The 15210-nt window shown below is 42.3% G+C and overlaps 2 protein-coding genes across 2 annotated transcripts in view; one reads left to right on the forward strand and one right to left on the reverse strand.

The window, feature by feature from the left end:
- Positions 1-11366, reverse strand: part of CSUI_000825 (casp carboxy-terminal protein) — an 11807-nt gene extending 441 nt beyond the window's left edge. The window contains exons 1-8 of the mRNA XM_068061032.1: positions 8059-11366; positions 6662-6910; positions 5402-5964; positions 4120-4236; positions 3446-3691; positions 2940-3028; positions 2217-2325; positions 713-1423 (exon numbers count right to left, since the gene is read on the reverse strand). Coding sequence (XP_067926982.1) covers positions 713-1423; positions 2217-2325; positions 2940-3028; positions 3446-3691; positions 4120-4236; positions 5402-5964; positions 6662-6910; positions 8059-9646 — 3672 coding nt within the window. The 5' untranslated portion in view covers positions 9647-11366. The remainder of the gene's footprint in view (positions 1-712; positions 1424-2216; positions 2326-2939; positions 3029-3445; positions 3692-4119; positions 4237-5401; positions 5965-6661; positions 6911-8058) is intronic.
- A 125-nt stretch (positions 11367-11491) lies between these two features.
- The window catches only part of CSUI_000826 (protein kinase), a 7059-nt gene continuing 3340 nt past the window's right edge, over positions 11492-15210 (forward strand). The window contains exons 1-3 of the mRNA XM_068061033.1: positions 11492-11899; positions 12559-12881; positions 13806-14928. Of these exons, the coding sequence (XP_067926983.1) occupies positions 12570-12881; positions 13806-14928 (1435 nt within the window). The 5' untranslated portion in view covers positions 11492-11899; positions 12559-12569. The remainder of the gene's footprint in view (positions 11900-12558; positions 12882-13805; positions 14929-15210) is intronic.

Here is a 15210-nt window from a genome sequence, read left to right on the forward strand (position 1 = left end):
GCGGCGATCATGGAGAAGAGCTTAAGGATGAAGTAAGGAAGAAGAATAACGGAGATGAAGCGGTATGGATATCTTGTCTTTGGAAAGACGACGAAGAAGAAAAAGAAAGAAGCAAACTGTGTATGAGGAGAGTGACCAGACACCCGTGCATGCATGCATACATGCAATAAACCGTAGACCCTCTCTGGCTCGCTACTTGATCATACCCTCTCTCCTTACACCGAAGAGTATGCAGCGGGAGATAGAAAGAAGCACCGGAACAGCGGGGAAGTAGACTGATCTACTCTACACGAAAAAGCAGGGTAAAAGACGTCACTACCCGAGTACCGCTAGAAGCAAGCTCTCGCGACGACTGTCCTTACGGAAGAGAAACAAATCAGAAAGGAACACTTCTCATCTCTCCTTCTGTCTCGCCTCACGCACGAACAAGAAAAGAAGGCTCACCGGCACACGGATGCTCCGACATCCGAGGTGTACGTACACCTGCTTCAAAGAAAGTTTTCTTAATCCGACAAAAGAGTCAAACTTAGAGAACGAACCAAACAACTTCACTCACGCAGGCAGAGGAGAAAAAGAGAACAGACCAACGACTTCCTTCCTAGATACACGCTATTATATTAGAGATAGAATATACCTGCCCTCGCGGTCTTTGTACATTCACATCAAATAAAAGAGAAATGATACAGATGTATATCCGCAGACACATGCAATTCTATGGACATACCTCTTCGAGCTGAGAGATTTTCGCCTTGTATCTTTCTCTCTGAGCCAATACAAGGTCCAGTATCGAAGGAGAAGAAGAAGAGAAAGAAGAGGCGTTTTGACGGCTATCTTCTTGTTCTTTGCTCTTGTAACCTTCATCGCTACTCCTGTCTCTAAAAGAGCTAAGAATCGTCCTGTCTCCTAGTTGATCATCCCCTTGTTCTCCCATCTTATTCTTCTCCTCTCCCGTCACTCCATTCATCGTAGCTTCTTCTTCTTCTTTTCTCACGATGGCCGACTCTTTCTGGAGAGACGTTTTCCTCATCTCTTCTTTCACCCTTTTAACGATGGATATAACTTCTTCTTCATGTCTCGATTTTTCTTCCTCAAGTTCTTTCTGGAGCTTTCTTTCGCGCTCCTGCATCTCTTTCTCTTGCTCGTCTATACGGTATTGGAGCTGACGTATCTCTTCTTGTAAGTAGAAGAGCTGAGAAGAGGAAGAAGAAGAAGAGGAGCCCTCACCGCCTTCTTCTTTAGAGGAAGGTGTATGAAGAGACGAAGGATTGGCATCTGCATGTCTGTATAGATTCTGCTGCATAGCTTCATTCGCATGTATGTACACCTCAGGAGGATGACCACTGAGCTGCTTATTCTGCGACGAAGATGAACGGCAAACTTCTTGTAGACGGGAGATTTCTCTCTGCAGATTTGCATATTGCTCCTTCAAAGAAAGAAGAGAAAAAAGACGAAACAGCTGTGTTCTTATCAAAAGGTTGAAAGAGAACCGAAATACTAGAATCTTCTTGAGGTGCCTAATCTCATGTAGGAGGAGATCTATCTCCTGTTCACATTCATACACGCATGCATACATAAGTATATATATGTATATGTGTATATATACACATACACATGTATGCAGAACATGAACATATATCTATCCAGATATATGCAGCGGTCTAAAGAGTACCCTTCATAGAAGCTATAGACAGTCATATTGCAAGTATATACATACACATCTATACATACACGTACACACTCATGTATACATAGATACACATTCAAACATACTCGCAATTCAATTCAGATGACACGATAGATGCATGCATGGAATAGATACTTTCCTACGTGTAGACACATCATTCATGTTAGGCAGCGGGCTCCAAAGAAGACGACCACCTCCATACTCTTTTGAGAGTTCCGAAGTAAAAAGGCTACACAGCATACAACTTATCATTCATAGTACTGTCCCGCCTCCTCCTCTCTCTTCTCCGCTTTCTGCTCTCCGGCTTATACAAGAGGAAAAGAAAAAGGGAGAGCGAATCCTTTTGCCCTAACGATAGATACCTGTCTTCCTTCTACTTCTTTCCTGTGACTCTTTCTTTCTTTATTTGTATATCTCGGAAAGGAATGTACCTCGAAGAAGTCTCTGAATGTGGATGGATATGTCTAGGGTATCGGTTCTACTCGATAATGACGGGCAGGGAGTTGAGAAGGGAGAGAAGGTAAGGACTTACATGTGTAGGGCATTGTGAGAGAGCATCTTGAAGCTCTTTGAGCTGTGCATTATAGCGACTTTCTTGATCTCTCAGGTCCGTTTCGCGTCTTTCTGCTTCTTTCTCTCTTCTACAGATTGGTCGTCGAACCACACAGAAGGAAAGAAAGAAAGAGGGAGAAACTTCAAATACCAAAGGAGGTATGCAACTGAGAGTGAGAAAGTCTGATCTATCTGATAGATGAAGAAAGAGGCAAGTAGATAGAGGGAGTACCGATGGCTCGGACTCACGACTCGTATTGCGTGCGCGTGTGCATGTAGATACATGCATAGATCTATCTATCTTTAATCTATCTTAAATTTATATCTACATATATATATATATATATATATATATATGCATGCATGGACCCGGGTCATCATAAGATTGTAAACTGCTGCGTTTGACTATACAGGTAAGTGTGTGGATGGATCAGAAATAGAATTTCAGGTGCTTACACATCGACGAACACATCCACACAGAGAATAAGATAGACAGATAGAAAGATAGATAGACAGAAGGACGGAATAGAAGTCGCACTTTTGCTACCGATGATCGTAAGAAGAAGAATAGAAAACTAGCGACAACTGAGGACTTGAGACGTTTAGTTCTCTTTCTTTCTTTCTTCTACAGCTAGTGAGAAAGAAAGAAGAGAGACGAAAGAAGAGAGAGGAGTAGGAGGAGTAGGAGCACGGTGGAGCTCACAGTTTTCTTCCATCTTCAAGTTGCCGATACAGCCTTCGCTGTTCTTCTTGCAGAGCCGCGATTCTCTCCTGCGCCACTTCAAGCGCCCTCTGATCCAACACAAAATACACAGACGTACATACATACATATACATGCATATACAGATATATACATATACATATGCATACACATACATACATATCTCTACTTTTTTACGTACTTGTCTATCCCACCATAGACAGATAGAACCGCATGCAGAGTTGTTTCTCCACCAAAGAAGAGAGATAGACATACAGATAGATACATTAAAGATGTAGAGATAGATTAAAGACAGATAGAGAGATAGATAGATTGAAGCTAGACGGACAGACAGGTAGACGGTCTTTCACATCATTCCCCTTCCTACACCCCCACAAATGCACGACCCCTTGTTGCATCTGTCTCCAGGTGTATGTACACTCGAGAGAACCCTCTCCAGCCTTTCATTCTTTTCCTTCTTTTCTTTTTCTTTCGACTCCTTACTTACAAGATGGACAGCAGCTGTATGTTGTGATGAGAGAAGATGAGGAGAAGGAAGAAGAGATGGATGCGAAGAAGAAGAAGTGGAAGACACCTCCTGTCCTTCTCCTTGTCCTTCTCCCTTGCCTTCCTTCCATCCAATCGATGGAGCTTCAGCTTGACTCCTCATCGATTGCTGACCTGCCGCTGAGAGTAACAAGGAATTTATCTCCGCCGTCAAGGCAGAACACTTCTTCTCTGACTCGGTCTTCAACTAAATAAAAGGAAAGAAAAAGAAAAAGAAACAAAGAAAGAAAGGAATCTGACAGGACGCGGAACCTGATACTATCTATCTTTGATCTATCTATCTATTTATCTTTAATCTATCTATATCTATCTATCTTTAATCTATCTATCTATTATCTCAGATCTAGCTTATCTATCTCCCTATCTTAAATCTGCACCTATTTGCTGATCAACAAGAGAGAAGAGAGTACGGGGAGGAGAGAAGGAAGGAGCCTCGTGAGACAGGAACAAACAGAGAAAGAGCCATCATCCATACCAAGTCTGGGGTGTACATACACCAGACGCCGAAACAGCACACGTATGATACTCGCCACCTCTATCGTAGAGATCTCTCTCCTCTGCCGCTATCTTCTTTACTGACTTGAACATAGAGAAGAAGTTTCTTTTCGTACTTACTTTAACAAGCTGCTGCTGACCTTCTGCGACTTTTCCTTCGAGAAAAAGGTTCTTCTCTTCCAGCATGTCTACTCTCTGCTTCAAGAATGCCGAGAGTCTCTCCTGTTCGTGATCTTTCTAAAGAGCCCCAGACAAAGAAGAAAGAAAAATAAAGAAAGAAGGAAAGAAAGGAAGAATGAGAGGGAGAACAGGTATCAGGTATCCACTCTTATCACTGCTGTCTCGTTACACCTCATACAGATAGAGAGGGAGAAAGAGATAGGAGTACAAACATAGACAGAGAGAGAGAGACATGAAGATATACGTATACATATCTCTAGAGAGAGATGTGTGTAAGTGTAAGATGTAGAAATGCAGTGCGGAGTCTACGTATGATGTGTGTGTTCATAGATCACTCGAAAGGTTCCCTTGAAAAGCAAAGAAAACCCATGGGGGAGAAGAGAAAAAAGGCGATGAAAGAAAGCGACTTTCCGCATGTATAGAGACACACGATACAAATAGATCTAACGTCTACGGGTACTCGACTCAGCCTACAAAGAGAGACGTCTCTAGATTTCTAGGAAGGAGTGACTACAAGCTTTCTACTACTGCCACGTATGTGAAACAGGTGATCTCTCTCATCTACTCTTATTCTTATTAGACAGCTCAAATCTACCTCACATCCCAATCTATATACATATATATACATCACGTAGACATTTACATGCACATAGAGGTGGAGACATGTATATAGTCAGCGTAGGAGATAATAGGGACGGAGGGATAAAGAACATACATGCGTCGACGTATACATGTATACACACTCCCTTGTGTAGAGAGAGACAGATACACATTCATTCCTGTCTATCCAGCTAACACGCATAAAGAACGTCTTCAGATGCTCCTACGGATATCCAGCCATTTCTCAGACATTCCTCCCGCTTGCACATCCAAGTGTATAGACAGATAAAGAGACACACACCTATACCAACCCATGTTCCTCTTTTCCTCCCTATCTATCTCTATCTGCCTATATATGTATAAATACGTGTGTATGCATATCGCCTACTCGTACGTGAGTTCACATACAGACGAGCGTCTCTGTATGGATACCTTTACTGCTTATATATATATATATATAAACATGTATGTGAACGCCCGCTTCGTATGTCTGTATGTATGTCTATGTATGTATGCATTTCCATGTATGTCTACGTCTAGCTATTAGTATGTATGCATGTGAAACACATCGACATATGTTTAGTGGAAGGTGAGAATGCGTTGAGACCACCCTGGACCATACCATTGCAGATTTCTGTAGAAGTTCTTTTTCTTTCTGTTGAATGAGAAGATGAAGTTTCGAGTCAAATGTCTGCTTTAGATGCACATGTTCTTCCTCCAGTTTTCTTAGCGTCACTGCCTGATTTGTTAAGCCATTGAACTCCTTCTCAAGGTCTTCGATCTGTTCCTTCAACTGATCTATCTCCTTGTCTTTCTTTACAAGATTGTCTTCATATTCTCTTGCAAGTCGATCAATCTCTTTATTCGCTTCAGAAAGAAAGAAATCTTTCTCTTTCTCCATTTCTTGGAAGCGTCGAATCTCGTCTTTCAAGAGGTCGGCTATACGAGTGACTTCGATTCTCTGTGTCTCACAATGTTCATAGCGACACTGAAGTGCATGCAATTCCTTCTGGAGACGGGATACCATTATCGCCGTCTCGGAGGAGGTTTTCTTCTGGTCTGTCTTTGAGATAGAATCTTCTTTTCTTTCTTCTGAATACTCTCCTCCTCTCTTTCTTTTCTCCCCTTCTTCCTCTTCTTCAACTGCCGCGTCACGCTGGAGACCAAGAAGTAAACCTGGGAGATCTAGGAAAGAGAGAAAAGAGGAGAAAAAGATCGGAGAAAAGAAGAGGAAAGCAGATCAAGAGACAGATCATATCGATCTTCAATCTCTGTATCTTTATACATACAGACAGATAGATAGAGATATAGATAGATTGGAAAAGATAGATAAGTGGACTAGAGATACATAGTAGATAGGTTGAATAGAGAAGTACATAGATAGAGACACACGTTACACGAACGTAGATCGATAGATCATGGATGTATACACAGAGGAAAGAAAGAGAGGCAGACTGGAAATAGATAGACCAAAGATAGATAGAGATGAAAAGATAGATGGGGGGAAAGACTTAATTTTTCACAAGAGAGGAAGGAAAGAAAGAAATAACTGGAGGAGGAGGAGAAGAAGAATACGATCAAGAAGTTGAAGAAGAGAAGAAGAAGAAGTAGGAGATACAAAGACAAGAGAAAGATAGATGACTAGTACCCTTTTCACCATCCCTTCGCGAAACAACTCCAAAAGGAAAAGAAAAGAAGGAAAATAGGAATGAACTGGACACAACAGAAGAACAAAGAAAGAGAGAATGAAGAGACAAGAAAGAAAGAAGGAAGACTACCCATTTGTTTTTTTTTCTTTCTCCTCTGTCGTCAAAGCATGAAACACACACTTCTTCTTTTCTTTCTCTCTCTTCCCTCCCTAGCCCGCCTATGCTATCCTTACCAGGTTGCTGGAGAAGTACTTGAACGAGAGAGAGAAACTGCGCCTCTGCTGTCTTAGCTCGTCGAGTAAGAGTATCGATTTCGTTCTGATAGTCGCGTAGGAGCGTATCTGTTGCACTCTTCAGCTTCTCTCTCCCTTCAACTCCTGAGCCGTCAGGCATGGCGCTTCCATCGGACGCGTGGCTAGAGACCTTCCCTCCTGCTTGGAGGCATGCGGCGCCAACTACTACTGCAAACAGTCGACGGATCTCTGAGAAACGCAGGGGAAAAAGAGGGAGACAGAGACAGCAGGCATAGAAGAAACTATGGAAAGAAGTCGACAGCTAAGAAGACAGAAGGAAACCCATAGACACCAAGGAAAAGCAAACAAGAAAAGCAAGAAAATACGTCTCTCTCGAAAAGTGTATGTAGACATATGTATATATATATATGGACTACATGAGGACGAAGTGTCTAGATGTGTGTATGAAGATGTATGAACGTATATGTGTGTTGTAGATGTATGTATGACGACGTATGCATGTATGACTGTGTAGGTATGCAGTAGGACAGAGAGATAGATTAAAGAAGGAGAGAGAGAGAGCTAGCATCTTGGGTTGTCGTCTCTGATCTCTTCACATATCGCAACGTTCTGTTGTCTGATCTCTCCCATGCATGCATGCACGCCTATACACAGGACCGCATGCACGCTATCTAGCTAGCTAGCTAGCTATCCACGTACAGATGGTGCTTTTTTTCCCCTCTCATGTTCCTGTTGTTCTTTTACCTCTTCTCCCTCCCTTCTTCACTAGCTACTGCCATATAGTCAGAGCGATAGAGCTCTCAAAGAAGAAATACACAAGAAAGAAAGACAGAAGGAAAGAAGCAGAAATAACGGTACGGACTGAAAGGACACGTCACAGGAGGACACCTCAGGGAGAGGAAAAGAGGAGAAGAAGGAGGAGAACAAGAAGAATCTCGAGAAAGAAGAGAAAAACAAGACACCAAGAAAGCGAAATATCTCCCTCTTCTTCAGCTGTCCATACACCTCAAGACAATCGTCCCTCCTCCAAGCGCACTACCCTCACGTTCCTTAGAAGAAACCCGCGAAGAAGAGGAAGCAGGGCATTCTCAAGAAAAGAGGTGAGCCATCGCCGACAACAGGAAGAAAAGCAAAAGAAGAGGAGACGGCGGATGAGGAGAAGAAGAAAAGAGAAGAAGAGACGGAACTAGCTAGAACGTCACTATGATATATGTATGTAGGTATGAAAATGTATCTACGTACGATCTGTATGCATAAATGTGTCTGTACGTATGTGTATATATGTATGAATATGTATGACTATGTATAGTATGTACACGTTCGAGTAGGTATGTAGGAGAGAGAATGTATGTAAATCTTCTTGTTCGTTTTGGTACCTTTCGTATCTGCAGCGAGCTTTTTTCTTGCTTTGACGGCATTTTTCTTTGCTTGATCTATCTCTAGAGAGAACAAGGCCTTCTCACTTAACTCCTTCCATACTCGTATCCAGCTCTCCACAGCCTCTCCTCTCTTCTTATACGTCGTCTTCTTCGCCCCGACAGAAGGAGGAGAAGAAGAACTGTTGGTCGCAATAGAGGTAGAAGGGACAGAATGATGCTCTGCTTTCTTATGAACTCCTGGTTCTTTCCCTTCTTCTCTTCCTGCAACTTCCTCCTCTCTTCTTCTTGTTCCTCCTTCTCCTTCTCTTTCCTTCTCTTGGCTTGTGCCCATCGTCCCATTGGGAAGACTCCTCACTTCTGTAGCCGAGGGAGAATCAACAAACCCTAACGTAGTCGCCCTAGTAGTAGTAGTAGCAGTAGGAGAAGGAGTGACTGCAAGCCTCTTCTTCTCCTCCTCCTCTCCTCTTCTGGGAAAGGTGGGGAAGGAGGTGTCTGAATGATCATTCACTTTAAAGGGAGGATGTTGAGAATTGAAAGGAGGGAGGGGAGAAGAAGAAGAAGGAAGAGGAGGAGGAGGAGGAGAAGAAGAAGAAGGGGGAGAAGAAGGAGGGGGAGGAGGAGAAGAAGAAGGAAGAGGAGGAAGAGAAGAAGGAGGGGGAGAAGAAGAAGTAGGGGGAAGAGGAGGAGAAGAGGAGGACGTTTGAGAGGTTGATATATGCGGAGAGATGGCGTTTTCTGACGTGCTTGTACTTTCTGTAGAAGTGACTAGACTGTTAGACAGATCTAAAAGAGATTTTCCTTCATTTTCTTCTCTTCCCCTTCTTTCTTCTTTTCTTTTTCTTGCTTCTTCTCCCCCATGTGTGTGTGGAGGAGATCCTTCAATCGTCACAAGAGAAGAAGAAAGACGAGGTGATGATGAAGAAGAAGAAGATGACGAGTTTGGCACAGAGACAAAGACAGAAGAAGAAGTAGCCGAACTGGAAGGAGGGACGTGAGGAGGAACTATAGCCGAGCTCGAGATAGGATGGAGATTTCCATTGCTTTCTCGTTCTTCTCTCTCTTCTTCTCTTTGGCTATCGTGAAGAGGAGGAGGAGAAGAAGAAAAAGCAGAGGAGGAATATGTGACAGACTGCAGGGGTGAAGAAGGATTGTGGAGATCCTGAGACAACCCCCGCTTCTCCTCCTCCTCTATCTCTTCTCTTCCTCTGGGCGTTCTCTCTTGAAGATATTTCTTAGCAATATCACCTTCGTCTATGCCTCTGTTGGATGAGAAAGAAGACGAGGAAAGATGAAGACTTTCTTCTTTTTCCTTTCCTTCTTCTCTTTCATCTTCCGCGTCTCTCTGTCGAATGATGTGAGAAGATAGATATGGAGAAGAAGAGGAAGAAGAAGAAGAAGGATCTTCTCTTGGAGAAGAGGACATATTAAAAGAGAAGTCTATCAGGTCGTTGTTCTTCTTCTCCTCCTCGTCTTTTTCTCTCTTCTTTTCTTTCTCCTTGTTCTCTTGTTCTCCCCCTAGGATGAGAAGATGCTCTTCTCCCTGCATGTGTTGGTGAGTAGGGAGAGTGAAGTCTGTAGTCTCCATAATAATTGTGCGTAACCGAATATAAGCCGGGACAAGGAAGAAGAGAGAAGCAGAGCTCCGCCCCTAGTGCGGAAGAGAAGGAAGAAGAAAAAGAAAGAAAGAAAGCCTGAATTTTCTTTCTTCTTTCTTTGCAGCTTGGGAGAAGTCTTCTCTCTTTTCTTAACCTTCCGTGTAAATCTCTTTTCCTTCTTTTTCTCTCAGGAAAGCCTTTGTATGTCTCTTTCTAGAGAAGAGACGAGACACCTACCAGAGTGAGTAGAATACAATCTAGGAAAGGTTACAAAGAAATAAAGAAAGAGAGAAAGAATGAATGCGACCGAAGAGAAAGGGGTGAGACAAGGAGGAGGCACAATGAGAGAAGAAAAGAAAGGAAACACGAAGATGAAGGTGAAGAGAAGGTATACAAAGAATGAAAGAAAAGATTAGAAACGAATATAAAGACGAAAGGAGAGAGAGAAAAAGAAAGACTGAAGAAGAAGAAGAAACAATCTCTCTCTCTCTCACTCTACGATGAAAGGCTTGTTTAAAGACCCTAGGGCAGAAAGGAAGAGTGAGAAAGATAGAAGAATAAAAGAAAGAAAGAAAACACGGTTACTGCTGGCAGTCATAAGAAGAAAACTCGTCTTCTTCTCTATCTTCGTGAAGCATGGAAAGAGGAAGTTCGTTTCTCCTTCTTCTTTCTCTCCTTCTCCCTCTTCTTCTTGTTCTTCTCTTGTCTCTCCCTCTAGTGTCCTTATATAGACCATAATGAGAAAGAATGATAGAGAAGCGGAGAGAAACAAGCAGCCTCAATCTAGGAATTCTTTCTCTCTCTCAAAAGAGGTCCGGATACAGTAGATGTCTACACTTACATAGCGAGTGAAAAGAGAACAACAAAAGAGCGAGAGAGACTAAAGGAAGAGAGCCAACGAGAACGAAGAAGAAAGACGAAGAAAACAAGAAAGAATGAAAGAAAGAAAGAAACAGCGTAGAACGAAGAGAAGAAGAAGATTTGTTGTGGAGTAGAATACACTAAGGAGATGATAAGCGGATTACAGAGACTTGACTCGAGGAGAAGAAAGGAAGAAGAGAAAGGCCCAAGACATGAAAGATTCTCTCCCTTTGAAGTCTCTTTTGACATTTAAGAGAGAAAGACAAGAAAAGAAGAAGAAGAAGAAAAGAAAAAAAGAAAGTGAGTAAAGTAGAGATTCCTTTGATTAGGAGCTCTCATTCCAACCTGCTATCTTAAATCTGATCTTTCTATCACCCATTCACTCTTCAACAGGAATGGAGGAATAGAGAAAAAACAAAAGACTTCTCTCTTCTTCTTCTTCGTCTTCCCCGTGATCTTTCTTCTTCTCTTCTTCAGATGAGCCTCTTGAGTCTAGAGATTCTGTTCAAGAGAAACTTCTTCTTGTCTGTCTTCCTTCGAATAGCATCTGCTAAGAATCCCTTGTCATACCAAGCAGACAACACGTAAGAAGTGGCTGGCTGAGAAAGAGAAGAAGAGAAAAAGAAAGAAAGAAAGAAACTTCGCTCGAGTGGATGGATGGATGGCCTGTCTCCCCCGTTGACGTCGTTCTTCTTTCTTTGTATCTATCTCTTTTCCTGTCTTCCTCCTATCTCTCTAAAAATGGAAAGAATGAAAAGAAGAAAACGCAAGGAGGAAGAGAGGAAAGAAAGAGGAAATGAAAAGAGAAGAAAAGGAAAGAATCATCCCCCCTGGCGGCTGACAAGAATCTGAGGAGTGAGAGAAGCAGAGAGAGCGCGGGAGAAAAGATGGAGGAGCGCTTTGTCGAGTGAAGTCGTTCTGTTCTTCTTCTTTCTCTACTCTTCTTCTTCTTCTTCACTCTCTTCTTTCTTTCACATCTCTTCTTATTGTTCTATCTTCCTAAATCTCTCTCTCCTGTCCGGCTTTTCTCCAGAGACTGTTTTCTTTCTTTCTCTTTCTCTCTTTTTCTCCCTGTGTATGTTTTCGCTTGCCGCTGTCTCTCGTTTCCCGTCTCCTTCTTCCTCTCTCACCAGTCACGACGTTTTCTTTCTCCCCTTTCTTCTTCTTCTCTTATCCGTCTACTTTCTTTTCTTTCTTCTTGTTCTTTCTATCTTCTCCGCGTCTCCAGCGGACTGCAGGCCAGGAGAGAGAAGTAAACAGGGTTTCTTCTTTCCCCCTTCTCTGGAAGTCGTATCTCCCCTTCTCGGAGAAGATGCTCTAGTTCTCTCTTTCTGAGAAAGGAGAGAAGAAAGAAAGAAAGAAAGCTAGCTAGGAAGAAAGAAGTAAGGACTTGTTTAGCCTTCAGCTGTGGAAGAGAAGGAGCCCTTCCACAGTTGCAACGACTGCATGTGAAATCTTTTTAAAAAGTCACACACTCGAGAGGCAGAGCGAGAAAGGCAGAGAGAGAGAGAGATGTGTGTTTCTTTTCTAATCGTTTGGTTTAACTAGGACGGCCTTTATCGTTCTTTTCTGTTTCCTCTTTCCTTTTCTTCACGAGTTCGTCTACTCGGGTCCATCGGAACGTGTATACACACACATAACCCGCCGAAACCTCCTTTTCTTCTTCTTCTTCTTCTGCTTCAAAAGTTTCCTTTCTATCTGTCGCTTTTTTTGTGAGACCAGGAGCATTCTACCGAATTAACCTGGGGGTCTCTTCTCTTCTCTTCTCTCTCTTCTCTTCTCTTCTATTCTCTCTCTTCTCTTTTTTCTTTCTCCTCTTCTTTCTCTCTGTTTTCCTTGTCTCCTCTGCCCTGTTCTCATCTGTCTTTCTTCTCTCTTTCTTTCACTCTTCCTTCTCACACCTTACATTACAGTTTTCTCCATTCTTCTTTTCTTTCCTCTTTCTCTCACCGTCAGTTGTCGTCTTCATCTTCTTTGTCTTTTCCTTCTTTCTCCTTTCCTCTCTTTTCTGTTTGCTCTCTTTTTCTTCTTCTTCTCGAAGACAACGGCAAGATGACAGAGATGAAAGGACAAGCAGGAGAAGGAGGAGGACAAGAGAAGGACAAGGGGGAGAAGAAGAGAGGAGAAGAAGAAGAAGAAAAAGAGGAAATGATGCGGGCAAATGGTCTAATCCAGCCGACAGATGGAGACAAGACACACTCTCCTCGTCGCTCGGTCTCTTCTTCTTCTTCTCCATCTAATCATTCTTCCTCTTCTTCTTCTTGTCTCTCTGCCTCTCAGGGAGGAGTAGGCGATAGGAGGACAGTTTCTTCTTCTTCCTCCTCTTTTTCTCGTGGATTTCTTTTGTATCAAGGGGCAGAGGCAGTGAGTCTTGAATAAGGCTGTCTCCTTCTTGCTAAGTTCTCCTTCTCTCTACTCTTTCTTCTTTTCTCTTTCATTAGCACATCTCTCATTTATTCTTTTCGTTCCTCTCTCCTCCTGGGTGTATGTACACCTGAGAGGAATGCTTTCTTCTTCTTTTCGTTCTGGAAATGCCTGACGACACCTGCTTATTACAGTCACTCTACTCAAGAAGCAGATAAGAGATCTACATACCACACGTCACTCTCTTTCTCTCTCTCTATAGGCTTGGCTGTATGGAGCAATTTTGTCTGTATGTGACGGAGCTTTTAGTCGATGGAACTACAGCTGTGGATCTACTATATGTAGGGACCTATGTAGAGATGTATGTGTGTCTCTATGTGAATATGTAGGTATGTATAGATGTACGCATGTATGACTATGTATGTGTGTATAGGTGTGAGGGTAAGCACACACTTCGACTTGTCTCTTGTCGAAGGAAAGATGTCTATTTCTCTCTTGTATTCTACACATGTATATCTATATATATGTACCTATATATCTACATATATATGCAGATGTGTAGATAGTATTAATTCTCACCCTAGGTGCTTCAGTCCTGTCTTTTGAGAAGATTCGAGAGATTTCTTGATAGGAAAAGAGAGATGGAAAGAATAAGAAAGACAGCCGTTCCCCACTTCTCCTCTTTCATCCTGAAGAGCATATCTATGTAGGTACAAGAGAAGAAGAAGAAAATAGCAGAGCCTAATCATTTTCTTCGCATCTCGTCATTCTTCGTGTTCCTTCTCCGTATCTCTGTATTTCTATCTTTATTTTTCTTTCTTTTCTCCTTCTTCCTGAGGAAGTGCCTTCATGTCTCCTTCTCTGTCTTTCTCTCTTTCCTGTTGTCTTTTGTTCGTATTGGAATGTCTTGTCTCTTCTCTCCAGCGTTTATTTCTCGTCGCTTTATCTCCATGGAGATTAGGAGTGATTAAGCAACGTCTACGAAAGCTGCATATACACCCGGAGTTAGATTGGAAGCTGCATATACACCGCATGCAACAAGAAGTTCGAGCGATGGTTCGATGTAGGAAAGCAGGTGTAGATACACCTCAACTGTTATGGGTCCATCTTCCTAAGAAGAAAAATGCATCTTCTCTTCGTTCTTCTTCACCTTGTACTTCTATCTTTCCGTTTCTTCGTACTTCTTTCTCATCTTCTTTTTCTCCGACAGTTCTTTCTTCTTCTTTCTCTTCCATAGCCATCAAAGAGAAGAAGCAAGAAAAGGAAGAAGAGGAAGAAGAGAAGGAGAGAAAAAGACAGAAGAGAGAACAGAATGAAGAGGAAGAAGATTCTGAAGTTTCGCAAAAAGACCTAGAAAAGACAGGAGAGAAAGCACATAGAGAGGGAGGTCTAATTATAATGGAATGGATAGAAGGCTCAACAGTTCAAGCTGTCTTGCATGCACTTGAAAAGAAATCTCATCTGTTCCTCTTCTCACAACATGAGAAGCAGAATGACAAAAAGAAGAATCGAGGTGACGACTTTCTCACTTCTTCTTCTCCTCAGAGAAGTCACGACCGAGAAGAGAAGGAAGAAGAGAAAGAAGATAAGGAGAAAACATCTCTGCGGACAAGTAAAGAAGAATGGAACTCCATTCAGTTAGCTGAGAAGAAGAAGAATAGGTCGAGTGACAGCGGCGAGGGAGAGGAGACGAGGGATCAAGTGAGAGAAAAGAAAGAACAGAAGGAGACAGAGAGACAAGAGATGAAGAAGACAGGAGAGAAGAAAGCTAGTGATGGGAAAGATAAATCTGGTGCTATCATGAGGATCAAGAAAGAAGACAAGATCAAGAGCGAAGAAGGAAAACAACTATCTAGAAGAAAAGAGAAGAAAGGAAGAAAAGAAGAAGAAGGCTCAGAGAAGAAGAAGAAAGGAGGTGGCAATTCAGAGATATCAAATGAAGATCTAGACGATGATCTAATAGAAGAAGAAGAAGAGGAAGAAGAAGAAGAAACCTCTTCCTCACCCTGTTGGCGTGGTACTCCTGAGCAAAGAGAAGTTATCGAAAGTAAGGAAGAGACATTCTTAAACTCGACGTCACTCGATAGACTTCTGCATGCCTTAACTCTTTTCTTTGAAACAAGCTTTCTACTTTTCTTTTCTCTCTCCCTCACTCTCGTCTTCATTCCAAATTCCTCAGACCGCACTCCAGTGTCACTTCACTTCTTCTTCTTGAAAAGAACTACATACACGTACATCTATATCTGTCTCTCTATTTCTCTTCGTCCATCTCTCTTCAGTCTATCTATCTGTCTATGTACGTTCAGTCTATCTATCTTAAGTGTATCTA

This window comes from Cystoisospora suis (genome assembly GCF_002600585.1).
Source record: "Cystoisospora suis strain Wien I chromosome Unknown contig_312, whole genome shotgun sequence".
Taxonomy (NCBI): domain Eukaryota; phylum Apicomplexa; class Conoidasida; order Eucoccidiorida; family Sarcocystidae; genus Cystoisospora; species Cystoisospora suis.